Source organism: Saimiri boliviensis, chromosome 1, assembly GCF_048565385.1.
Source record: "Saimiri boliviensis isolate mSaiBol1 chromosome 1, mSaiBol1.pri, whole genome shotgun sequence".
NCBI lineage: Eukaryota > Metazoa > Chordata > Mammalia > Primates > Cebidae > Saimiri > Saimiri boliviensis.
Genome location: NC_133449.1, coordinates 23,657,462 through 23,685,052, shown reverse-complemented (window position 1 = coordinate 23,685,052; position 27,591 = coordinate 23,657,462). Strand labels below are relative to the sequence as shown.

At 43.8% G+C, this 27,591-nt stretch overlaps 1 protein-coding gene across 1 annotated transcript; it reads right to left on the bottom strand.

The window, feature by feature from the left end:
* Positions 1-1,992: 1,992 nt before the first annotated feature.
* Positions 1,993-27,299, bottom strand: FAM228A (family with sequence similarity 228 member A). The gene is made up of 6 exons (XM_074394742.1): positions 26,966-27,299; positions 24,671-24,739; positions 19,185-19,272; positions 18,912-19,065; positions 11,935-12,076; positions 1,993-2,255 (listed from the first exon to the last, which is right to left on the bottom strand). Exons 1-6 carry the CDS (start codon positions 27,056-27,058, stop codon positions 2,091-2,093), a joined length of 711 nt encoding a protein of 236 aa, XP_074250843.1. The 5' UTR covers positions 27,059-27,299; the 3' UTR covers positions 1,993-2,090.
* Positions 27,300-27,591: the final 292 nt, after the last annotated feature.

The following is a 27,591-nucleotide window of genomic DNA, read 5'->3' as shown; positions in this document are numbered from 1 at the left end:
AACCCCAGGACAGGGTGGGGATGAGGTCAGGAGACCCAGGGCCTCATCTTGACTCTGCCGCTAACTTGCTCTGTGACTTCGGTGAATCCACCCCGTGATTCTAGGGCTGGGTTTCTTTAGTGGGTGAAATGGATAATCTCTGTGGGAGCTACCGACGCTCTGTGTCCTTTAGTTTGCCTCATCGAGTGATAACCTCAGGGTAACTTACAGCAGAGAAATGCGTAAAGGTCTTACACACCAAAGATTAATGAGTAAAAACAGAGAAAAGATCTGTTCTCTTGTTTTTGTTTGAGACGGAGTCTCGCTCTGTCACCCAGACTGGAGTGCAGTGGTGTGATCTCAGCTCACTGCAACTTCTGCCTCCATGGTTCAAGCAATTCTTCTGCCTTAGCCTCCCAAGGAGCTGGGACTACAAGCATGTGCCACTATACCTGGCTAATTTTTGTATTTTTAGTAGAGACAGGGGTTTCACCATGTTGGCCAGGCTGGTCTCAAACTCCTGATCTCAAGTGATCCGCCTGCCTCAGTCTCCCAAAGTGCTGGGATTACAGGCATGAGCCACTGTGCCCGGCCAGATATGTCCTTTTGAAGGAATCACTTGAGTTGCCAGGGCCCTGATTTCTTTTTTTTTTTTGAGACGGAGTTTCGCTCTTGTTACCCAGGCTGGAGTGCAATGGCGCGATCTCGGCTCACCACAACCTCCGCCTCCTGGGTTCAAGCAATTCTCCTGCCCCAGCCTCCTGAGTAGCTGGGATTACAGGCATGCACCACCATGCCCAGCTAATTTTTTGTATTTTTAGTAGAGATGGGGTTTCACCATGTTGACCAGGATGGTCTCGATCTCTCGACCTTGTGATCCACCCGCCTCGGCCTCCCAAAGTGCTGGGATTACAGGCTTGAGCCACCGCGCCTGGCCCCAGGGCCCTGATTTCTAAGGGAGCAGGTCTCCAGGCAGCTGGAGGAACCAGGAAGGATTCAAATGTCCCAAGGGCTTGGGCCTCCACCATAGCCCCTGCTTCTCTTTAAACATAATTGCTGGGCAAAGGGCTGGAAAACAGAACCAGCACATTCAGATTTAAAAATCCATCACTCAGTTATAAATCCTGGGCACTGTGATTGGTTAACATAGACACAGAAAAGATAAGATGCCACTGGACATATGAAACCAGAACAACTGAACGTACTGCTTGCTTGTGGGAAACTCTGGCTAGTCAGGCCCAGTCTCACTGAGCAGAGTGAACTGCTGGCTGTCTCTAGGGTTGGGGCTTGTTGGTTACAAGGCCAGCCTGTCTGATGTCAGCAGTAAGGCTGCCCCTGATGACTTAAACCCAGCTCTACGCTTACTTGGAACGAGAGCTACGGAACTGTCCTGTGTTCCCAGGGCTGTGGGGACTGTAATCCTCACTGGGACAAACTGTGGCAAGTGCCATTTCTCCACTACTAGGTATGACAGGACTCTTTGGTCAGATTTAAGACAGAGGACCCTCAGGACCAGGGTCAGACATCCTCTATGAAACCACAGACAAAACGGAGCATTGTCACACCGGGCCACTCCAGCTGTCCCCTTCCACCTAGGAACGCGCACCTGCCCCTTGAGAGGCACTTTTGGGAGGATGTGGGGTGTGCCTGAGTCTCCGTACCTCCACCCCAGCAGGACCTGGCATATGTGCCTCATGTGCCTGGACATCTCCCCTCTGTTGAGGAACCCCCTCCCGCCAGCAGGTCCTTCCAGTGCTCTTCAGGAGCAAGTGCCATGGTGGGGGAGGGGCACTCGACTCCTACTCCCCCAGGGAAGGAGATAAACACGTGCTGTGTGGCACCTGAGGGACTGGCCTGAGAGAACACTGCCACCTCTAAGCAGCTCACCAAGCCTCAGAGCACTGTGGTTGGGAGAGGATAGTAGTATATTGCTGTGAAAACTTTTCAATGAACAAAGTACCTCACAGGGATCCTGATTCACAACAGGAGCTCAATAAATACGAACTACTCTGATTCGAATATTCCTTGCCATTTATTTCCACTTCTGGAGAAAGTGTGTTTAGAGTATTTTAACTGTGGTACGGACACTGCCAAGTCAAGTCCACTTAGCTTCAGTACCAAGGGTGGCCCGACCTGGCCGCCTTCTGCAGGGAGGCCAGGTGCTGCCCCAGGACTTCAGCTGTCATCACTCTTCTTCCCACAGGCTGGGGACCCCTGTGCTGTTGGCTGTCCCCAGCAGCCCAGGAGTGGGGTCTCTGCTGTCTGGTTCCTAAAACCTAGCGACAGAAGAGAAGGGCTGAGTGTAGTGCAGGGATGCGGGGCTTACATGTGCAGGGAGGACCCCCGCTGACTCTGCCCCACACTCGGCCCTCCTGCTAGAGCTGAGACCCCGGATTCGAGCAGGCTTCTGGCCAGCCCTCTTGCTTTACCCACCCCCACCCACACACACTGTCTGGTTCCTGCAACTCTCAGATGAGGCTGTCTATATCTTTGAATTCCACAAAGAACTAACACTCTTGTGGTAAGTACAGCAGAAATGACCAGCTGGCCACAAAATGCTCCCTCCTCTGCCACTGTGGCCAGATCAAAAATGGAACACTTTTTCCCTGCACCCCTGTATCCTACAGTTAGGGACAAACATGGGACTGGGCCCTAGCCCAGGGAATATCAGAGGAAATGACATGCCACCTCCAGCCTGGCCCACTTACACCGGACTCCCAGGAAGAACTCATCCATAATCTCTCCCCTTTTCAGGTTGACAGGAACTCATTCCTGGGGCAACCTCAGAAGCCAGGTGCTGAAGATGACAAAGGTCCATGAGATAGGGCCCCAAAAGACTGCAGGGGGGGACAGCCTGCTGACCTGCTGGGACAGTGCCAGGACAACAGCGAAACTCAACTGCTACTGCATTTAACTTCAGAACACTTGGGTCTACTAGTGTAGTTCCCCCTACCTTTAAGGGTAGAACTGACCACAGTCACATTAAGATCTGATATAAACAGGTGGCACTATATCAAACTAAAAAGCTTCTGCACAGCAAAGGAAAGAAAACGAAAAGGCAACCTACAGAAAAGGAGAAAATATTTCCAAACCATGTGTCAAATAAGGGGTGAATATCCAAAACAGATAAGAAACTCATTCACCCCAATAGCAAAAAACAACCCAATTTAAAAATGAGACAGAGATTTTTCTAAAGCCTCTCTCCTGCCCCCTCAAAAAATGTACAGATGGTCAAGAGGTATACAAAAAGGTGCTCAACATCACTAATCATCACTGAAATGCAAATCAAAACCACAATAAGTTGTCACTCACACCTGTTAGGTTGGCTGTTATGAAAAAGTCAAAAGATAACAAGCGTCCCTTGTGTGGGAACCTTCGTGTGGGTAACCCCCCATGTAGGCACCGAGGAATGAGAGCTAAGCAGAACCCTGGCATAGTTAGGGCTTGAGGAATATCTCACCTTATAGTGTTACTACTCAGCTATTTCCTTTTATATAATCCTTTAAATAATCATATATTTGTTTATAGAAATAGGGCTTGAAGGCTCTCTTTATATAATCCTCTATATGTAATCATATATTAGTTGATAGTATGAGTGCCTAAAGAATATTTCCCTACATATATACCTATAATTATATCTTACTTCATAATCGGAGGAATGCCTAGAGCAAACACAGTGCAGAGCATGATTTAAGGGACAAACAATTATACCAGGACAAGAATCCATGGCCAAGCGGCAGCGTTCAGTATTGTAAAGGTACCCGCTGTATGGCAGGCTTGGGGTGAGAGTCACTCCTCCTGATAGGTTGTAGGACCTTGCTCCAGTTCTTCTGGAAGGCTGCCCTCAGACTGGCAATCCACCTTGGTGACTGTGAACTTTATCAGCTCTTGCTACTGTGCTGTTTGAAAAGCATCTTCCCATAGAACCCATTGGAAGCTACCAGAAGGTGGCGGTAACCTTGACAGCTCTGTCACTGCTATGTGACTTAAAGCATCCTCCTATAAATCTTCTTAGAGGCCGGGCGCGGTGGCTCAAGCCTTTTATCCCAGCACTTTGGGAGGCCGAGGCGGGTGGATCACGAGGTCGAGAGATCGAGACCATCCTGGTCAACATAGTGAAACCCCATCTCTACTAAAAATACAAAAAATTAGCTGGGCATGGTGGCACATGCCTGTAATCCCAGCTACTCAGGAGGCTGAGGCAGGAGAATTGCCTGAACCCAGGAGGTGGAGGTTGCGGTGAGCCGAGATCGCGCCATTGCACTCCAGCCTGGGTAACAAGAGCGAAACTCCGCCTCAAAAAAAAAAAAAAAAAAAAAAAAAAAAAATCTTCTCAGAAGTAGTTTGCCCATAGATAGAAGTATTGCACACTGCACCCTCTTCACTGCGCACAGCCCACCTTCAAGCCTCGGTGACCTAGTGGGGGTGGACCCCTTACTCCACACAGCCCTTGCCTTCATGGGAATAGGCCCCTTGCTGTGCACCGTCCACCTCCTGGCCTAGGTGACCTAATGGAGGTGGAACCCATGTTTTATTGCTCATGACTCTATCACTATCCTTAAGATGATTTCACTCACTGCCCTGCTCCCTAACCTATACACAATAAATATTCATATTTCTGGACATTCGGGGCCTCGCCTGACTCCGCTTATAGGTGGCATGGCCCCCTAAGCCCAGCTGCGTTTGCCCTGTACTTCTGTGTCCTGTCTCTTTATTTCTCGGATCCTGTGCCTCAGCACAGCATAAGGCTCACCCAACGACCCTGTGAGGCCTTCAGCCCTACACCTTCGTACACTGTCAGTGGAATGTAGATTACTACCGCCATTACGGAAAACAGCATGGGGGCTTCCCAATAAATTAAAAATAGAATTACCAGACAATTCAGCAATCCCACTTCTGGTTGTATATACATATATTCACCGGAAATAAAATCACTATCTTGAAGAGAGATCCAGTCCCATGTTTGCTGCAGCATTATTCACAATAGCCAAGAAATGGAAACAACTAAGCGTCCGCTGACACGAACAGGTAAAGAAAACATATACGATAAAGGGGAGACCACCACAGATTCCACAGAAATACAAACCACCGTCAGAGAGCACCACAAACAGCTCTATGCACATAAACCAGTAAACCCAGAAGAAATGGATAAATTCCTGGACACTCACACTCTCCCAAGCCTAAACCAGGAAGAAGTCGAAACCCTGAATAGACCAATAACAAGGGCTGAAGTTGAGGCAGCAAATAAGAGCCTATCAACCAAAAAAAGCCCAGGTCCAGATGGCTTCACAGCCGAATTCTACCAGACATATGAAGAGGAGCTGGTACCATTCCTTCTGAAACTATTCTAAACAATACAAAAAGAGGGAATCCTTCCCAAATCATTCTATGAGTACAACATCATCCTGCTACCAAAACCCAGCAGAGACTCAACAAGAAAAGAAACCTTCAGGCCAATATCCATGATGTACACAGATGCAAAAATTTTCAATAAAATACTGGCAAACCGATTGCAACAGCACATCAAAAAGCTTATCCATCATGATCAAGTAGGCTTCATCCCAGGGATGCAAGTCTGGTTCATCATACACAAGTCTATAAACGTAATTCACCACAAACAGAACCAAAGACAACAACCACATGATTATCTCAATAGATGCAGAGAAAGCCTTATTCAACAGCCCTTTATGCTAAAAACTCTCAATAAACTAGGTACTGATGGAATGTATCTCAAAATAATAAAAGCTATTTATGACAAACCCACAGCCAGTATCATATTGATTGGGCAAAACCTGGAAGCATTCCCTTTGAAATCTGGCACTAGACAAGGATGCCCTCTCACCACTCCTATTCAATATAGTATTGGAAGTGCTAGCCAGAGCTATCAGACAAGAAAAAGAAATAAAGGGTGTTCAATTCTGGTATTTGCATCTAGCAATACAGAAGAAAAAGCAGCAAGGAGAAAATGTCAAGTCTATAGGACATAAAACGTTTTGGCAGCCCTAGAATTCCCAGTATGAGTCTTTTTCATCAGGAAAATCACATTCTGGCTCAGTCCAGGGTAACACTGGAGGCAATGATATCGATGGCTTGTTATAAGCAGGAGGCAACAGTGAAAGTATTGAATCCTGGCTTTCTTTTCTTAGGAAAGGAGGAAGTCAAATTGTCTCTATTTGCAGATGACATGATTGTATATTTAGAAGGCCCCATCATCTCAGCTCAAAATCTCCTGAAACTGATAAGCAACTTCAGCAAAGTCTCAGGATACAAAATCAATGTGCAAAAATCACAAGCATTCCTATACACCAATAACAGACTTAAAGAGAGCCAAATCAAGAATGAACTGCCATTCACAATTGCTACAAAGGGAATAAAATACCTAGGATACAACTAACAAAGGATGTAAAAGACCTCTTCAAGGAGAACTACAAAGCACTGCTCAACAAAATAAGAGAGGACACAAACAGATGGAAAAACATTCCATGTTCATGGTTAGGAAGAATCAACATCGTGAAAATGGCCATACTGCCCAAAGTAATTTATAGATTCCATGCTATCCCCATCAAGCTATCAATGACCTTCTTCACAGATCTGGAAAAAACCACCTTAAACTTCATATGGAACCAAAAGAGAGCCCACAGAGCCAAGTCAATTCAAAGCAAAAAGAACAAAGCAGGAGGCATCATGCTGCCTGACTTCAAACTATACTACAAGTCTTCAGTAATCAAAACAGCATGGTACTGGTACCAAAACAGAGATATAGACCAATGGAACAGAACAGAGGCCTCTGAGGTAAGGCCACACATCTATAACCATCTGATCTTTGACAAACCTCACAAAAACAAGCAATGGGGAAAGGATTCCCTGTTTAATAAATGGTGTTGGGAAAACTGGCTAGCCATGTGCAGAAAGCAGAAACTGGACCCTTTCCTGACACCTTACACTAAAATTAACTCCAGATGGATTAATGACTTAAACCTAAGACCTAACAGCATAAAAACCCTAGAAGAAAACCTAGGCAAAACCATTCAGGACATAGGCATTGGCAAGGACTTCATGACTAAAACACCAAAAGCATTGGCAACAAAAGCCAAAATAGACAAACGGGATCTAAGAGCTTCTGCACAGCAAAAGAAACAATCAGAGTAAACTGGCAACCAACAGAATGGGAAAAAAGTTTTGCAATCTACTCATCTGACAAAGGGCTAATATCCAGAATCTACAAAGAACTAAAACAGATTTACAGGAAAAAAACAAACCCATTCAAAAGTGGGTGAAGGATATGAACAGACACTTTTCAAAAGAAGACATATATGAGGACAACAAACATGAAAAAATGCTCATCAACACTGGTCATTAGAGAAATGCAAATCAAAACTACATTGAGATACCATCTCATGCCAGTTAGAATGTCAATCATTAAAAAATCTGGAGACAACAGATGTTGGAGAGAATGTGGAGAAATAGAAACACTTTTACACTGTTGGTGGTAGTGTAAATTAGTTCAACCATTGTGGAAGACAGTGTTGCTATTCCTCAAGGACCTAGAAATAGAAATTCCATTTGACCCAGCAATCCCATTACTGGGTATATATATCCAAAGGATTATAAATTGTTCTATTATAAGGACACATGCACATGAATGTTCACTGCAGCACCATTTAAAATAGCAAAGACTTGTAACCAATCCAAATGCCCATTGATGATAGCTTGGACAGGGAAAATGTGGCACATATACACCATGGAATACTATGCAGCCATAAATAACAATGAGTTCATGTCCTTTGTCAGGACATGGATGAACCTGGAAACCATCATTCTCAGCAAACTGACACAAGAACAGAAAATCAAACACCACATGTTCTCACTCATAGGCAGGTACTGAACAATGCGAACAAATGGACACAAGCGGGGGAGCATCACACACTGAGGTCTGTGGAGGGGGAACTAGGGGAGAGACAGTGGGAGGTGGGGAGTTGGGGAGGGATAACATGGGGAGAAATGCCAGACATAGGTGATGGGGAGGAAGGCAGCAAACCACATTGCCATGTATGTACCTATGCAGCAATCCTGCATGTTCTTCACATATACCCCAAAACATGTACCCTAAAACACAAAAAATGTAAAAAAAAAAAAAAAAAGAAAACATATATGGTACACATCCACGGACCATGAACCCACCTGAGAAAAGAAGGAAGTCCTGCCATTTGCAACAACATAGGTGAACGTGGAGGACGTTATGTCAAGTGAAAGAAGCCAGGCACAGAAAGACAAATACTGACTGATCTTATATCATCAGAGGTGTGTGAACCAGAGCAACTCTATCTTAAATAGGAGCTGGGTAAAATGAGACTGAAGCCTACTGGGCTGCATTCCCAGATGGTTATAAGGCATTCTAAGTCACAGGGTGAGATAGGAGGTTGGCCCGAGATACAGGTCATAAAGATCTTGCTAATAAAACGGGCTGCAGTAAAGGAGTTGGCCGAAACCCACAAAAACCAAAATGGTGACCAGAGTGACCTCTGGTCATCCTCACTGCTACACTCCTATTAAAAACGTGTGCTTTGAATGAAGAGATCCCCCAAATAGGCTTTGTGTGAGCAACATGGCTGTTTATCACCTGGGTACACACGGGCTAAGGCTGAAAAGGGCATTAGCAAAGGGCAGTGGGATAGGTGTTGGTTTTATAGGTTTGGGGTGGGCAGTGGAAAATTAAGAGTAAGATCAGTCACAGTGGTGGGGGTAGGGGCAAGGACTACACATTACCATATGTTAGTTACAATGGTGAGTGGGATAAGAGTATTATCCTAACAACAGTTAAGATGGCAGGGTGGGGTGAGGGGCTTGTCCTAAAGCGCTGGGTGATTAGGGACAATTAATCAGCTGAGGCAAGCAGGACTTCAGACTTTCAAGCTCCAGGCTTGCATATGGAGACCTGACAACTCCCACCAGCACCATGACAGTTTACGAATGCCATGGCAACGTCAGGAAGTTACCCTTGATGGTCTAAAAGGGGAAGCCCAAATAATCCACCCCTTGTTTAGCATATTGTCAAGAAATAACCATAAAAATGGGCAACCAGTGGCCCTCTGGGCTGCTCTGTCTATGGAGTAGCCATTCTTTTATTCCTTTACTTTCTTAATAAGCTGCTTTCACTTTGTACTGTGGACTCGCCTTGAATTCTTTCTTGCACAAGATCCAAGAAACCTCTCTTGGAGTCTGGATCTGGACCCCTTTCCTGTAACAATATGTGGAATCTAAAGACATTGAACACATCCAAACAGAGTAGCAGGGTGGTTACCAGAGACAGGGGGCGGGGTGGGGGCAGGGTGGGCACAGTGAGGTGACAGGTGTTGGTCAAAGGGTAGAAACTTTCCATGATAAGACTGAGACAGGAGAACAGGGTCTAGAGACAGGGAACTTAGGGCCAATGTGTAGAAACTTCCTAAAAGAGAAAACACCAAGGTCTGGCTGCAGGAAATCCAAGGCCAATCCAGGTGCCTTCCCACAGCTGGATCACAAGGAAAACACCTGGGTCTCAGGGCAGGAACCTGAGGCCAATTAACATGCACTTCCTAAAGCAGAACCAAAAGGAAAACCCCATGTCCCCAAGCTGAGCAGTGAAGGATTAAAGGCTACTCTCCCTACACCACCTCAGATGGAAAGGGAGAGGGCCTTGGATTAGCTGCGGCAACGCAGGGACCATCCCTTCATCTGCATAGGGCACAAATTCACCTTAGCATTCAATTAGCCAGCGACCAAATCCTTCATCCGGATGAGGGATAGCAGATAAGAACCTCAAACAGGAAACTTAACACCCTTGAGCCCTCGCTGGGCCCACCTGCTCCCACCCTGTGGAGCGCCTTCTCTCTTTCATAAATCCCTGCTTTGGCTGCTTTGCTCCCACATGCCATTCCTCTGCTACTCTGTGAGTTTTGGTCAATTATTTGTTTAAAATGCCAAGGACCTGGATAACTCATACTCAAGACCAGGGGTCCCCAAACTACAGCCCGTGGGCCGCATGCAGCCCCCTGAGGCCATTTATCCAGCCCCTGCTGCACTTCAGGAAGGGGCACCTCTTTCACTGGTGGTCAGTGAGAGGAGCACAGGATGCATTCACATCCTGTGCTCCTGGAGTACTGTATGTGGCGGCGCCGCAAAGCGCGGCATCGCTCACGTACAGCACTACTTCCGGTGACGCGGGACGCACGCGTCACGGCTCCAGAAGCGCGTAGGAAGAAAGGCAAAGCACTATAACCATTACTACACAGTACAATGGCCCCCATACTCCCCCAAATGTACAACAACATTATGGCCCCTATAACCTCCCTTTGCCCAAGTCTCCCCCCACGTTACTATACACCATGTTTCCCCTATTATAAGACCCTGTCTTATATTAATTTTACCCCCACAAGACGGGGGCTGTCTTATTTTTAGGAGGTGTCTCATAATAGGGGAAACATGCAGCAGTGGGCTTCCCACAGAAGAGGCCCACCGCTGCTGCAGATGTCCAGGACGCTGTATACACAGTGTCACAGGCTGATCACCACCATCCCTGTATACAGCACTGGAGGCGGTGCTGGGCCTGTGACACTGTATACTGCTGTCTGGGATAGTGGAGGCAGCAGCGCTGGCTGTGAAGGGTGCCACACCTTGCATAGTCCGGCCCTCCAATGGTCTGAGGGACAGTGAACTGGCCCCCTGTGTAAAAAGTTTGGGGACCCCTGCTCAAGACCCTCCACGGCTAACAGTACATTCTAGAGGCCTGATGGACAACATGATACTATAGTTACTAACAACGTGTACTTGCAATTTGCTCAGAGTAGATTGTGAGTATTCTCACTGCACACACAAGAAAACAGTAACTGAGTTGGTGGATATGTCAACGAGCTTGACGGTGGCAAACATTTCACATTGAGTATCTATAGCAAATCACCACGTTGTACATCTTGAATATTTGAAAGGAATGAGCAGCTCCTGTGCTCTCAGATAAATTATGCTCAGAGGAAACAGCTTAAGAGTCACAGGTAACTTAGCACAGACGGAGAATCCTTTACTCCCTGGAGAGCCTGGGGACAGCAATGAAGCAGAGCAGGAGCTGGTCACAAAATCCCTAACCAGGGTCACAGGCTGGAGAGCAACTGAGTCCCGCCCTCTGTGCGTGGTGGTGAGGGGTGAGCCGAGCCTAGGCCTTCCCGGGAGGATCCTGCGCTCCAGGCCTCAGGGTACAGGGAGTGACAGAGAGAACGGAAGGAGAAAACTGTGTCGAATCAACCATGAGCTCTGGGTAAGAAAGCTGTACTCAGAAAATTCCTACATATAAAATACCTTTTAAATATTAAAAAAAACTTATCTTGCCCTAATTTTTTGGTATAAATTTCATTTCAAAAACTTCCCACCTGTTGTGTGTGGACCAAGGAGAACACCATTTTTGGTGCGGTTTGGATGGACTAAGTGGAAAATGGCGGGAAAATGGCAGAAGGGCAAAGGCCTGGGTGAAGGCGCTGAAGAAATCTCAGAGAGAAAAGCCCCTTTGGCCAGGCTGGCCCTCACCTTGGAAGGACAGGATCTGTCCCCAGAAAGTGGAGTCCAGGTCCCACATTTACCACTTATCTGAGTTTCTTCCTGCAAGGCTTCCCCACCCAAGGGTCCCCGTCAGAGCTGCGGCACTGAGCCTGAGGCCACCCGCCATTTCTTCCTCCTCCTTTTCAGACCCTTCTTCTTGGGTCATCCCTCCTCTGCCCTCGAGTGCTCGTCTGACAGGTAGGGCTGTGGCGCTGGCTCATTCTAGAACCAGTGCGTGCTGCTCATGGGGGCTGCAAAGCCTTGCTTCCCAGCCACAAAACCTTGCTTCCCAGCCCCACCTCACAAAATACCTAACCAGGTTCACAGGCTGGAGAGCAGCTGCAGGCCCATCCTCTGGGTGTGGTGGGGAGGTGGGGAGTGTCTGCTCACCAGGCCCTTCCTTTCATCCACTTTGTTCTTCTGGCTGAGCTTTGAGGAAAGGAACTGCTTTTCAAACGCAGCCTGACTTAGGTCGGTTGTCTTTTTCTCTGTTCTTTTGTGTTTCTTTTCTGTACAGATGAGCTTTTCAGGACTGTGAAGAAAAGCAGAAAAACTTATCTTGATTCAGCACTAATGGAACTGTACCATCAAATAATTTTGAAGATTAATGTAATGAACTCAATAGTCACTTTTAAGAAGGAACGACTGAGCAGCCATCACTGGTAGCTGTGCCTCAATCTGCCTGCCCTGCCCGTATCTCTGCTGGCCCAATCCCTAGGGAGGCGGTGACTCAGGGATGCTTCCCCAGCCATGGCTGAGGAACCAGGTCCAGAGCCTCAATCCCTATGGCTGCAGTTGGGACAAAGGGGCTTCCAGGCAACCTCTGAATGATCAAACCAGAAAGTCAGACGGGATGGTGCTTCCACTTTCCAGCATACTCACAGGAAAGCAGAAAAAGCCTGTGTGCAGAGAGAAACGAAGCAGGTTCACGAAGAGAAGTGATGGTGAGTGCCACATAGCCACAAAGAGGCAGGGACTGGCCTCCCAGTCAGTCTCCCGAGCTGGCTGGCTCCCTTCCTGGTTTGGCTTCCATGACATACCAGTGTTAACATATCTAGCCCCTCTCCCTGCCTTTCATTTGAGAAGGATTCTGGCTTTTGTAATCAAACTGTCTCTGCCTCACCTCAACACCTTGCTCTCAAGTCCTTTACTTACTTCATCAAACAGCCATGTGAGACATCCTCTGGGTGTGTCCTACCGGAGGGATTTCACCAGGGCTGCCACCATTTCTGCCCCAGGAAGCCTAGCCCTATCGAGGGAAATAAGCCTTCTCTTTTCTTCCTCCATTAATTCATTCAACAACCACTTATTCATCATCTACTATGTTCCAGCTAAGTGCTGGGAACACCAAGATTAATACATAGTCCCTGCCCTCAAGGGGCTTGCTGATGGAGGAAAGAGCTGGTAAGGGGCTGCAGAGTTCTACATCTCTGTGATAACTGCCCTCTTGCCTGCACTAGAATGGCCAGTGACAGACAGAGCAAAGGCAGGCAACACCCTGGCAGGTCAGGGAGTTATGAACATGCTGACTTGACCCAGAGGTTTCTGTGGTTAATTATTCTTTCTTTTCTTTAGGCCGATGGGACTTTTGAGATGAAGCCGGAAGGGTGGCAGGGCCCAGATGGTGCCTCATGTGCCATGTTGAGGGCCTGGGCTTTGTTGTAAGGGGAAGGGCACTGAAGGGTTTCCAGTGGAGGAGTGCTGATCCCTTCAAAAAGACCACTCCGGCTGCTGAGCAGACAACGGACTGGAGGAGACCAGCCTGAAGGAGGAACACCAGCGGAGGAGCCAGACGGGAGATGAAGCCACCAAAGCAACATGAAGCCTTTGTCTTGTGGGGATGGGGGTTATGTAATGACTGGTGTTTAAATAAAAATGTTTGTTAAAAAGATAAAGAAACCATAAAACCAGAAATAATACATAAAACTTCCAAATCACTAGGGGAAGCAGAAACAAAGTAGTACTGTTTATTCCAACAAAACTCGGGATGGGGAATGGAAACTAAATACCCAGAGAGTGTAATAGACTTCCACTTTTGTGTAGACTATAGAAGTCTGCACAGGCTAAAAGTCCTGCTGAAATAAATAGAAAAAAAAAAAAAAAAGGAAATTTACCACCAAAATCAAGAATTTTAAAATCACTGGACAGCTTTAAAACCAATTCCAGAGAGGGGAGAGCCTTCAGGAATGAGCTGACAATCTCCAACTCTTGCCTTCCTCTGTGGGGGCATTTCAAGCCCAGGTCACCAATATTAAGTACCAGGGTAGAAACTGATTTCTCTGTAATTCTAGCATCTTTTGTGGTTTTTTTTCTTCTTGGGTCTGGCTGATGTCCTGGCAGGTGGGCATTTAACCTTGTTCTTAACATCTCCCTCCCCTGATAGACAAGTCAAGCAATGCACTTGGCTTTATCGATGGAGGACAGAAACTCTCCAGGCCCCAGGTACAGAAAGCATTCACCAAAACCTACTTGAAGAAGAATCAAGGAGGGTTGGAGTAGGGGAAGGGAGAGCATTAGGACAAATAGCTAATACATGCTGGGCTTAATACTTAGGTGATGGGTTGATCACCTAGGCACACATTTACCTGTGTAACAAACCTGCACATCCTGCACATGTACCCCAGCACTAAAAATTTTTTTAAAAGAATCAAATAGTAATCCTAGGTCTATAAAATAAAATAACTGAAAATAATAGTGGATGGGTTTAACAACAAACAGACATAACAGAAGAAACAATAAAATATCTGGAACCAAACATGGGAAGACAAAAAGGATGGAAAATACACAAAAATGATAAGAGACAGACAGAGGATCAGTAAGAAAATCTAAAGTATATTTAACTTGAGTACCCAAAACAGTGGAGAGAATATGGCAGAGGTAACAAAGAGAAAATAACTGAAAACTTTCTAGAACTAACGAAAGACCTACAAATACAAGATGACCCATGAATTCCAAGTAGGATACATGAAAAGAAAGCCACATCTAGAAACATCATGCAATACTACAAAAAACAAAGACAATGAGAAAATCATAAAAAGCATCCAGGCCAAAAGACAGATTACCTTCAAAGGAACAACAGTAAGACTAGCAGGTGACTTCCCAATTGAAAGAGTAAAAGACAACAAGATATCTGTTGAAAGAAAATAACTGCCAATCTAACATTCTTAATCCTGTGAAAATATCCTTTAAGAACAAAGGTGAAATCTGAAAATGCTAAGTGTTGTATGATTCCAATGTTGTATGACATTCTGTAAAAGGCAAAACAATGAATATAGTTAAAAAAAAAAATCAGTGGTTACCAGGGGTTAGTGGGGAGGAGAGATGAATGGGGCAGAGATGATTTTTAGGACAATGAATATTCTGTGTGACATTAGAGCAGAATAATAGATACATGTCATTGTACATTTGTCAAAATGCATAGAATGTACAACAGAATGGAAACTATGAACTTTGGTTGATAATGTCAATGTAGTTCGTGCCACTGTGGTGCAGGATGTCAACAGTGAGGAAAGTTGTGTTTATCGGGGGACAGGAGGTGTATGAGAACTCTCTAGGTACTTTCCACTCAAGTCTGCTGTGAACATAAAATTTGTTATGAGAAATAAGATTTATAAAGTTGAAAAAAGAAGGCAAAATAAAGATGTTTTAAAGCAAACAGAAACTGGGAGATTCTTCATAGCAGATGCACATTTATTGAAACTGTAAACTGTATTTCTGTGTTGCTTATTTGTTGTGAGGTACATAGTAGAGTCTTTATAAATGACAGGACATGAGACCTTGAATTTTCCAACAAAAGTGTGAGCACAAAAGGGAGAGTGGGGTAAAGCAAGAGAGAGAGACCAAGTATGGAAAAATGTGGATGGTTGCTGAACCTGGGTGATAGGTTCATAGGAATGTGTTGCACTCTCTACATTCAGTGCATTTAGAAATGTTTGAAATAAAATATTTTAAAAACGAGTCAGTCTAATTTTCCACAGGCTGGGTACAGAGGCTAACAGCTGTAATCCCAGCACTCTGGGAAGCCAAGGCAGGTGGATCACTTGAGGTCAGGAGTTTAAGACCAGCCTGACCAATGTGAAACCCCGTCTCTACTAAAAATATAAAAATTAGCCAGGTATAGTGGTGTGCACCTGTAATCTCAGCTACTCAGAAGGCTGAGGCAGGAGAATAACTTGAACCTGAGAGGTGGAGGTTGCAGTGAGCTTGTGCCATTGTACTCCAGCCTGGGTGACAGAGCAAGACTCCATCTCAAAAAATAAAATAAAAATTTCCATGTTAACAGAACAAAGGAGAAAAAAATTATAATACCAATAAATGCATAAAAAGGAATATATATTTTAAAATCTAGCAAACTAAGAAAACTTAATTTGCTAATGGAAATCTAAAAATAATGTAAAGCACAAAAAAGACCAAAAACTTTCCCATTTGAGTTTGAGAATAATACAAGAAAGCTGATTTTCACTACTTTGACTTTGTGCCAGAAATCTTAACTGGTATTATAAGGTAAGAAAAAGAAATAAAAGGTATAAGGAATGGAAAACAAGAAATAAAATTCTCTGTATTAGAAGACAATATTGTGGGCCAGGGGCAGTGGCTTAGACCTGTAATCCCAGTACTTTAAGAGGCTAAGGTGGGTGGATCACCTGAGGTCAGGAGTTTGAGACCAGCCTGGCCAACATGGTGAAACTCCATCTCTACTAAAAATACACAAATTAGCCAGGTTTGGTGGTGCACACCTGTAATCCCAGCTACTCAGGAGGTTGAGGCAGGAGAATCACTTGAACCCGGGAGGCAGAGGTTGCAGTCAACTGAGATCATGCCACTGCACTCCATCCTGGGTTGACAGAAGGAGATTCCATCTCAAAAAAAAAATAAGACGATATTATTGTGTATATAGAAAATCTGAAACTCTATAGATGAAATGTCAGAATTCATAATAAAGTTTAGCAAGGTTGCCAAATACAAATTCAATATACAAAATCATTTTTATTTCTATACAATAACTACAATTAGATAGAAAATAAAATTATGTATAACAAAATAGGAATAAGTAGGAATAAATCTAAGCAAAGATCTACAAGACCTTTAGACATGGTTTCTCATTCATAGTACTTACTGACATTTGGGGCTAAGTAATTCTTTGTTGTAGGATATTTGGCAGCATCCCTGCCCTCTGTCCACTAGATGCTTATGGAACCCCACTCCCCTGACAACCAGAAATGTCTCCAAACATTGCCAGCTACTTAACCAGTTTGATTAAGAACCACTCCTTTACATGAAATAAGACTCAAGTTAATGGAGAGAGAAATATGTACCATGTTCATGGATTAGAGGACTCAAAATTGTAAAGATGTATATTCTCCCCAAATTGATCTACAGATTCAATGCAATCCCAATCGAAATCCTAAATATTAGGTTGGTGCAAAAGCAACTGCAGTTTTTGTGATTACTTTTTTGTTTGAGGATTTGTTTGAATGTGCATATGTTTCCACATGAAACTTGAGCTAATTATAAAATTTATTGGTATATTTGTTCTATCAAGCATCAAAACTCATTAAAGAGCTATAGTAAACAAATAAGCTAGAATAGAGAACCCGGAAATTAGGTCTATGTAACAGCACTGGATTTGTATAAAAGGCCACACTGCAGAGCAGTAGGGAAATTATTGTATTTTCAATAAATGGTACTGAGAAAAATGGGTTTCAATAGAGGGAAAAAATTAAATTGGGCCCCACATAAAACATATACAAAAACCAATTCTAACTGGATCATAAGCCTATATTTGAAAAGCAAAACTATAAAAGCTATATAGCTTTTGGAAAAGACATTTTTAAATAATGTTAAAAAGCACTAGTTGTAAAGGAAAAGAAAAACAAATTTGACTATATCAAAATTATGACCATTTAAAAATACCATTAGGAAGAATAAAAACGCAATCCACAAAATAGGAAAACATGCTTGCAATACATATAACTGAAAAGGGGTTTATAGCCAGAATATATAAGGAAAATCAATAAGACAGACCAAACATCCCAGAGGGAAAAAAAAAAAAAAAAAAAAGGCAAAAGTCTTGAACAGATGCTTCTCAAATGAGGAAATCCAACAGCTGATACAGACATGAAAAGTACTTGGTTTCACTGATAATACGGAAAATGCTATTATATAGCAGTCAACTTTATTCAAATGATAATATTATACACCAAGGGTGAAGGAGAATGAGAAGCAACAGTAATTTCTCCTCCATGCTGATGGGGGTGTAAAGTGAAACAGCCTCTTTGCAAAACAGTTTAATGTTATCCCACGACTCGGCAAATTCTACTCTTGGGTATATATACTAAGAAATGTGGATTGTGGGAACCAAAATACCAAACTGGATTGTTCATAATAGCCAAAATGTGAAACAGCCCAAATCCACTAATAGTGGATTGCTTAAATGATGGCATAGTCAAATACAATGGAATACTATAGAAAACAGAAGTTAATACACTAGAGCTATATGCAACAACAGGAAGGAATCTGAAAAGCATAATGGTGAGCAAAGGAAGTCAGTCACACAATGAACTGTACATGTACAAATCTCCAACAGATGAATTTTATGGTATATAAGCTATATCTATCTTTGTTGTGTTTTGTTGTTTTTATGGAGTCTCACTCTGTCGCCCAGGTTGGAATGCAGTGGTGCGATCTTGACTCACTGCAACCTCCACCTCTCGAGTTCAAGTGATTCTCCTGCCTCAGTCTCCTGAGTAGCTAGAACAACAGGCATCTGCCACAATGCCCAGCTAATTTTTGTATTTTTAGTAGAGACAGGGTTTTATCATGTTGGCCAGGCTGGTCTCGCACTCCTGACCTCAGGTGATCCACCCGCCTTGGCCTCCCAAAGTGCTAAAGGTGTGAGCCACTGCCCCCCAACCTGTAAACTATATCTTAATAAAGATTTTTTTTAAAGGATTCAGTCATAAAAGAATAAATGCTTTCAGGCTCTGTTTGTATGAAATTCAAAAATAGTCAAGATAAACTAGATTATTTAAGGATATGAAGTTAGCTGATAACACCATAGGGAGAACAAGGAAGTGAACACTTACAAAGTGAAGAGAACTCTGGGAAGAGGCTGTCTTAGGAGAGGACAGGTTCCCTTTCTTGACATGGCTGGTGATTCCACAGAACTGACTCGGGGACTTGTTAAGCTGTTTATGTTTCATTCTGTCCTCTACATATATTTTATAATATAAAGGTGATAATAATAGTAGTAATAGTAAAACTATAAACTACTAAAAGACAAAAGTGTGACTAGTTACAAAACCTTCAGCAGGAAATAAAGTAAGTTGCAAGTTAAACAAATATTTGTTTGTTCTACTCATCTGTACCTGCATTTACCACAAGTTTTACTCCTGACTCTTGCAGAGGCTTTCTGCCGCTCCTTCAGAATTACACTGTGTGAAGTGAAAGTGAAGCGGAGCGGGCTGGCACGTGGCCTGGCCTTCTCTATTTCTTTAAGTTCTTTTATGGAATGGTCTTTTCCTATAGGAAGATAAAAAATCAAAATCAACACTCTGAAAGAACTCTCGTTGCTCTTGGAGTGAGAAATCACTTGACAATTAGCGGTCTCAAAAAGATGAGGTCCAGTGGCGACAAAGCACCTGTCTCACACTGAAGACCAGTTCTCTTCTCTTCGTCCACCTCTTGCTGTCTTTGAAACAGAGGATCAAAAAATGGCGGGACTGCAACCTACAAGAAAAATGAGACTCTTTGAGGACCAGAGTGCAGTCTGCATGAAGCTTTTAAAATGTGTCCTACATAAGGATGAGAACGCTAGACCCTGAGGACTACAAGAGCGAGAAGGGCAGAAGGGGGCAAGGGTTGAAAAACTGCCTATTGGGGACTATGCTTACTACCAGGGTGACAGGTTCAATCGCACCCCAAGCCTCAGCAGCACACAATATACGCATGTAAAAAACTTATATATCTACCCATGAATCTAAAAGTTGAAATTTAAATAAATAAAATCTGAACTAAGCCTTCAAGTATGCCATTACTATACACCAAGGCCCAGGAATGTACCAATCCAACCACAGCAGTGGAAGGGTATTGCCTCAGAGGAGGATGTCGCAGAGCCTTAAATGACTAAACCGAGGGAGGGAGGGCGGACCGCCCAGATAGAAGAGACGCACTTCTGTTCAGCATTCTACTGTGCCACTGTATCAGCCAGTAAATATCTGTGTTGCCACTGTGTGCCACACCCAGGCTAGATCCTGTCCTCAAGGATCTCTCAGTCTAGAACAGCCTTGTCATCCACAGTGAAAATCTAGTCCTGAGAGGCGCCAGCTCAGGAGCCTGCAGGAGCAGGGCCACTGCTCCTAACCCAGCCTGGGAGGACCCATGCCTCCTGAGGAAACCGACAAGTGGTCTATAAGGGCCTGTGAGAACAGGGGGTGACCAGAGCTGTGGGTTTATGTCAAGGGGTAGGGACATAAAGAGGTATTTTTTCTCCCTGTTCCTGATCATAAGCCTTAGAAGGGTGATTTTTCCCCTTCATTTCCCCCACAGCACTCATCCCAGTGCTGGACCTGAAGTGCTAGGTAAACAATTACTGAATAAACCAGACAGCGTAACAGCTACTGCCTCCAGCACCCTAGATGATGAAATCCTATCCAGAACCAAAAGAATGTTAGTCTTCATATGGCTGCCCTGGCTTGTTTGTCTGGGAGAAGCAAAAGAAACTACTTCCATCTTCAGAACCATACATATATTTTTTTTAATTAATAGTCATATTAGGTGGCTACTTGTACCGCATAGGAGCAAAACACTGAAACCTACATTTCTCAATTTTAACTCCTGTATTGGCAGTTTTAAAATCTGAAGACTCATTACAACCTCAAGTATTAGCTCTCCTGGACAGCCTTTGCTGACATCCCTCCCATAATCCCTGCGCTGACTTCCGTGACACACTGGCCACACTTCACTGCACAAGCTGTCCACATCTCTCTCCTTCCTGTGCTTCAAGTTTGATGAATGTGAGGTAAATGAACGCACCAATGAACAAATGATCACGTGTATGCATGCCTTGTGCACAGTTTAAATTCTACAGGAGTCTAAATTACTTTGAGTTCCTATTCTAAAACTCAAAGGAAATGCTTTTGTACTTTTTTTTTAATGAATAGAGAGTAACTACAAAACTTCCAAAATGACTAGGTTTTCCCCCACTCCATAGCTCCTAAGAATAAAAAACCCAAGAAACCTGCTCTACCTTTCCTTAATTTGGTTTCTTTTTCTTCATATAAAAGGGAATGTAGGCTGGGCACAGTGGCTTACAGCTGTGATCCCAGCACATTGGGAGGCCAAGACAGGAGCACAAAACCATCCTGACCAACATGTCTCTACTAAAATACAAAAAATTAACCGGGCATGGTGGCATATGCCTATAATCCCAACTACTTGAGAGGCTGAGAAAGAACTGCTTGAACCGGGAGGTGAAAGTTGCAGTGAGCCAAGATCGCACCATTGCACTCCAGCCTGGGCAACAAGAGTGAAACTGTGTGTCAAAAAAAATTTTTTAATTAAAAAAAAAGGGATTGTATACTTCAGGATCATAATGGTCTTCACATATAATTTCCTTCAGATATAAAATACACTTAAGGGAAAATCATTATGCACAAACTGTTTTACAAGATTCACATTATAAAAGCCAAATACTGTATTTCATTTTTATATAAAAGCATAGCTTCAAAGCGTTGGAAGAAACTGCAGAAATAAATTTAGATTGCAATGAGACTCCACCACGTTCTGGGAGAAGTAATCATCTAGCTTTAGTCTGAAGCCATCCATGGGCCTTCGAGAACTTTCTGCTCCGTGAGGCAGGTACTTTTTTTTTCGGTAATTTTGACCTCAACAAAGTCTGTCCTTAGGCTGAGCTGAAGTCTGCCTAGTAACTGCAGTTGCAGATACTAGTTCTGTACATCGAATCCATCAGCTAATGTCTGCCTTTAAAATACTTAAAAGTTTCATTCCCCCTCGTACCCTCTTTTCCTTGGGCCAAATACCCCACTTCTTTCCAGTTTTCTTTCCTATAAAGTGGCGTCAAGACTCAACTCTTTTCTAAGGGTTCTGCAACTGATGAGTGTCCCTTCAACAGTGTGACATCAGGAACGACAGGATAAGGACAGGATGGGCCAAGACTCTGATGCTTCCCACTCTAAGCACAGCCTCTTAATACGGCCTGAGAGCTGTATGTTTTCTTGAAACTCAGCTCATATGGTTGATTCACAATGACTTTACTGACATTTAAAATCACTTGGACTTCAGCACATGCCATTTCTAAGATCCTCCCCCTCCTATACTTGTGGAATCACATTTCTGGACACAAATATAAGACTTTGCACTTTAGAGATCTGAATTCAGTTTTGAGCTCTGCCCCTTCGAGTGTGTAGGAAAAAGGATTTAAGGTAAATATTCAGAAATTATGCTCAGTAAATATACTTAAATGTTCTAATATTCCAGTTAAACTACTCTAGGGTCTCACTCTATCACTCAGGCTGGAGTGCAGTGACGCTATCATGGCTCACTGCAACCTCTGCCTCCCAGGCTCGAGTGATCATCCCACCTCAACCTCCCAAGTAGCTGGAACTACAAGTGCACAATACCACACCCAGCTTTTTTTTTTGTGCAGAGGGGGTTTTGCCATGTTGCCCAGGCTGGTCTCGAACTCCTGGACTCAAGCAATCCATCCACCTCAACTTCCCAAAAGTGCTGAGATTACAGAGATGACCCACTGCATTCAGCCACTACTCTAGTTATCTACTATGTATGTGGGGGGAAAGAAAAAAGATCCAGTAGTACACACTTAAAGCCAACAGATTTATATTTGGTACTACAAATAGACAGACCTAAATTCTGAGAGTCCTGACCTCAAAATCAAAAGAATCTTCAAATTAAAAAACCAAATTTGTTTTGCAAAGCCAAACTGTAGAACAAAGTACAGAAACTGTTAGTCCTAATACCTACTGGTTGGCTAACTTAGTCACACAATACCATTCTCCTTTGTCCACTTCCTACTAGAGAGAGAAGAATGCCACAGTGGCTTTGCAGGGCCTGCTTATGGCTAGGACTTGCCTCATGACTCAGTCCTGACCAATGAGACTTAAGGGAAAGTCGGCTAGGGGCCTCTGGGGACTCTTTCTGCTTCCTGCAAAGGAGCAGAGTAAAAGAAGAAGCCCCTGGCACCATTTCTTACCCCTTCTTCCTGCCTTGAATGAAGACCCGATGTCTGGAGCTGTAAGCAACCATGAGGCAAATGTGAGAATAATGAGGATAAACTGAAAATACTAAGGATAGCAGAATAGAATAGAATAGAATAGAAAAAACCTTACATTGTTATGCTGTCAGAACCCACTATGAAACCACGTACCTCTCAATTTCTTGTAAAGTAAATTATAAATGCCTTTATGGTTTAAGCCACAGTAAGTAACTCCATTAATGTCTACATAAACTAATTCCTGATAAATCTAGTTCCAAATCAACAATTCTATCCCCTCCAACCTAAGGCTTAAGAACGCAGTACGTGTATTACAACTCAATGAATTTATCTTAAATACAAAACTAAGCTGCAGATTACTTGTATAACCAGTGAAACTGTTGGACCAATGCTTCAAATAAAGCATAATTTGAAAAAAAAAAACAAAAACAAAACTCAGTACCATTTTATGTCTGTGCTGCAAATAATATTCAACATTCTTTTGTTTCATTTTCTCCAGCCCTTTATATGAAATTACTTTTTCCATAATTCTCTGCTGAAGAGGCTCTGCAACATTTTCAACCCATTTTTTATGCAACATCTCTTTTCTTCTTTCCTTAGAAGTATCCAGATGCTGAAAATATGTATTCAATCTCTAGTGAAGTGATACAAACAAGGAAAATAAATTATAAACAACTGTTTCACTTATCATCATTTGAGTAAGGAGGAAAAAACCACTTGATCCCACTGCTAAGCTCCCAGCCACATTCAGATTGCAAAGTCCCAGTAGAAAATAACTGAACCACAGAATCAAGTGCAGGAAGAGAAGCTGAGAACACAGAGCAGAAGAACTCATATAAAGTTCTAAACCACAACTGTACCTTCAGATTAAACCACATCCAACTCATGAATCAGATTAAGCTACTGCTAACTCATTAAACTCTTGTTTCTTTTTCAGGATTTCCAAAAATTCCCTGATCACCCATTCTGTGTCTAGCCTTCACCATCAGGAAAGTCTGTTACAAAATTGGTAGAGTAAAAGAGCACTAGACATTCTTTGATACCTCTCTCTGGCCTGTAAAAGACAGGTAATCCCACCTACCTCTCTGGATGCTTACATGGGAATTTATGTGCACTTTCTTTATAATTGTAAATTACAATTCAAATGTCAAAGTTTTTTTCTTTTTTCATTTAAAAGACAGGGTCTCACTCTGTCACCCAGGCTGCAGTATTGTGGTATGATCACAGTTCACTACAGCCTCAACCTCCTGGGCTCAAGCCATCCTCTTGCCTCTCAGCCTCCTGAGTAGCTGGGATTACAGATGTGTGCCACCATGCCTGGCTTGTCAAATTTTCTGTAGTGACAGGGCCTCACTATGTTGCCCAGGCTGGTCTCAAACTCTCAAACTCCTGGTTTCAAGCAATGCTCTTGCTTCAGCCTCCCAAAGTATTATTATAACTCTGTCTCTCTCGTTGAAATTAAATACCTCTTAAGCTAATTTCACAGTGACTATCAGTTATTGATTGGTCATAACCCTTAAAAGCTTAATTTGTTTCTAGTAGTTTTATATATGCCCACTGCAATGTGGAAACATAAAGAAGCAAGTGTGGGTAGGAAGGAATTTCTATTCAGTCCCAGGACGAAGAGAAGGAGCAATCAGAACAATTTCTCAGATCCCTTCAGGACAGATCCAAGTGGGATTAGGGACCTCTTAGTGATTCTGCAAGAAGGGGGAAAAACCTCAGATCCATGTAGTACAAACAATTCGAGGATCCTCATTCTCCCTGCAAAATGAGTCTCTTGGATCACAGTAACATAAACTCTTGGCCATGTTGTTCTGCACATTCTTGCTCCCCTACAACACTCTTAGAATGCAGTGTGGAGCCAACTCTTACCTTCACAACAGAATTTTCTCTAAATAATATTGCATGTACTGCTTCATCAATGTCTTCTCTAGCTAATACCTAAAATTACAGAATTGAACATTAGGATGTAAATCCTGAAGAAACAAACTATAATGACAAACTACTCAGTGTACTTTACTCAATAGTTTTGGTATAAATCTTGAGCCTTATTCTGTAACATAAAAATATTGAAAATTTCTAAACCCATTCTCCATGAACCCATCAACCAGGCTCAAGAGTGCTTAACTCAGAGTCAATCATGTTTCATTCAGTAAATCCCTACTCATTTTCAGCACCGCCCCCCCCCCACTATTTTAAAACAAATCCCTGATAGTTTATCATTAAATTATGTTTTAAAGCACTAAGCAGCTTATTAAAAGCATCCTCTATAAAGTGAATCCTCTTTTCAGGCATTCAGTAGGTGTTTTTTGTTTGTTTCTTGAGGCAAAGTCTGGCTCTGTCACCCAGGCTGGAGAGCAGTGGGAAGATCTCAACTCACTGGAATCTCCCCACCCCCAGGGTTCAAGTGATTCTCCAGCCTCCCAAGTAGCTGGAATTACAGGCATGTGACATCACACCTGGCTAATTTTTGTACTTTTAGTAGACACGGGGTTTCACCATGTTGGCCAGGCTGCTGTCGAACTCCTGACCTCAAGTGATCCACCCACCTAGGCCTCCCAAAGTGTTGAGATTATAGGCATGAGCCACTGTACCCAGCCAGTAGGTGTGTTTTGAAGGGCCCTTGAAGTCTCCTGCCTTTTGCTAGATCTCTTCATAAGTCAAAAACCACAGAAAGTTTGATTTAGTTCAACTGGTCCAGTCTCAGAGCTAATTAGTGGGAGCTCATGGCCTCCAACCAATACCGTCGACATCTAGGGACCTGCTGTTTCCATTATGAGTGTGGGTAAAGCTGATGCATTTTAATCCCCACTTTAGGGCTTTTTCAATTGGATCATTATGAACTGATCTCTAGTTTTTATTCTTATAGGACTAAGTATGAACAAATGAAAAGGCAAGAAAAATCCAGTATTTGGAAGAGATAATACTATTACAAAAATTATTGCTGATGAAAAATGATACAGGTTCTTAGAACTGTTATTCAACCTGATTCTTTCTGTTGTCACACTGAATGTATCAAAACAAACTAAACCCCAAACTCAAATATCAAATCTGTGACTAAGAGAAATCTCAAAAAGGAAAAGTTGTTCTTTTTACCAATATATTTAATAGCTTCACATGAGATCTAAAAATGACATTCCAACAGCTACCCAGGTCTTCTCTGAAATAAAGCTATCTTTGTAACATAAACAGGATCTTGCTTTAAAGCCGTCTCAGACTTATTTTAAGATGACAGTCCAGGCAGGGTAGCTCATGCGCTCATGCCTGTAATCTTAAGTGCTTTGAAGGTCAAGGCAGGATTCCTTGAGCCCAGGAGTTTGAGGTTACAGTGAGCTATGACTGGGTCACTGCACTCCAGCCTGGACAACAGCAAGAAGCTATCTCTAAAATAATTTTAATTAAAAAGATGGCAACTAAAAAAGTATGCAAAACAATTAAACATGTACCCTGACACTACAATATACATTTACAATCAATCAGTTATTTGGAGAAGTAGAAACATGTTGACAAGCATCTTGGGAAGTCAACTTTTTAAAGAACATCCTAGTAAGACTGTTAGCAAATGTTATGTACACTCTCAAGTCAGATTCTCAAATCATCTTTTTTTTTGTTTGTTTAAAGAAATTAAACAGTTTTTGTCTTTGATGGCTCTTCTTTGTGATTTTGCCAGAAAATATAAGGAAAAGGTCATGATTTGCGGCAGCACTTCCGAAATCCACGGCCTTCTGTGCACACACAAAAATTAAGCGTCTCACTACTCTGACCGCCACTAGGGCAAAAGGGGAAAAATTAAGGATACTTCCAAGAGTTTTTCACAGTGAGGTAAATCACAGAATGATACAAAATAATGAAACTTTATGAGAAAATCACTGCCAGATCCCGAAGTATGCGGAATTGACTGGCAAGCCCAGACGTGGCTTCTCCTGCAGGGGAGCCGGGGTTGCTGCCTTCAACCACCCGCCCGCCCAGTTGATGCACCGGCCCCTAGGCTGGCACTTGGGAACACACTTGGCCACCCTCTCGGCCCAATCTGAGCCCGGAACATTTCCCTTTAACTCCAGGCACCGTCCCAGTCCTGAGAACAGAAGCGCGATTAAGATCAACCGGTTCCCAAACTCGAGGGGTCCCACCGCCAAAACCACGTCTCAAAACGCCACGTTAGTTCACCTCCATTAAAGAAACAGACTCAGGCTCTGGCCATTCTCTTAATTTTTCTGGCCTGAAATGTTCATCATAACTCGAAGTTTTGGTGGCAGCCATGGACAGAATCCCTGAGGGGAGAAAAGGTAAACTGAGGCTGGGGAAGCCAGTTACCGTTGAGAACCAGGCCTGGGGGCTCGGGAGGGTTCGAATCCCGCTCGGCCCCTTTCTAGCTGGGCCGTCACCCAACAAACCGGGATCCTCGGCGCCCCGAGCACTTCAACAAGGCCGGCTACCCGCACCCGTGTAGTCCCCGGGCCTCCCTGGGCGCCACGGCTCCCGGCCCGGAGGCCTCCCCCGGCCCCACCTCAGGCCAGCTCCGGGGGTCGCCGCAGACCCCGCGGCCCCGTCCGGGTGCGGCTCCCTAGCGGCCGCGTCCTGGAGCTGCTGCGAAGGAAGGAGCCTCTGGGCCCGCGCGTCTGGGGCGCATGCGCCACACAGGCCCCGTCTGGGTGCGGCTCCCTAGCGGCCGCGTCCCGGAGCTGCTGTGAAGGAAGGAGCCCCTGGGCCCGCGCGTCGGGAGCGCATGCGCCGCATAGGCCCCGCGTTGCGGCCCCGAAGCCAGCTGGACCGCGACGCGGACGTCGGGGGAA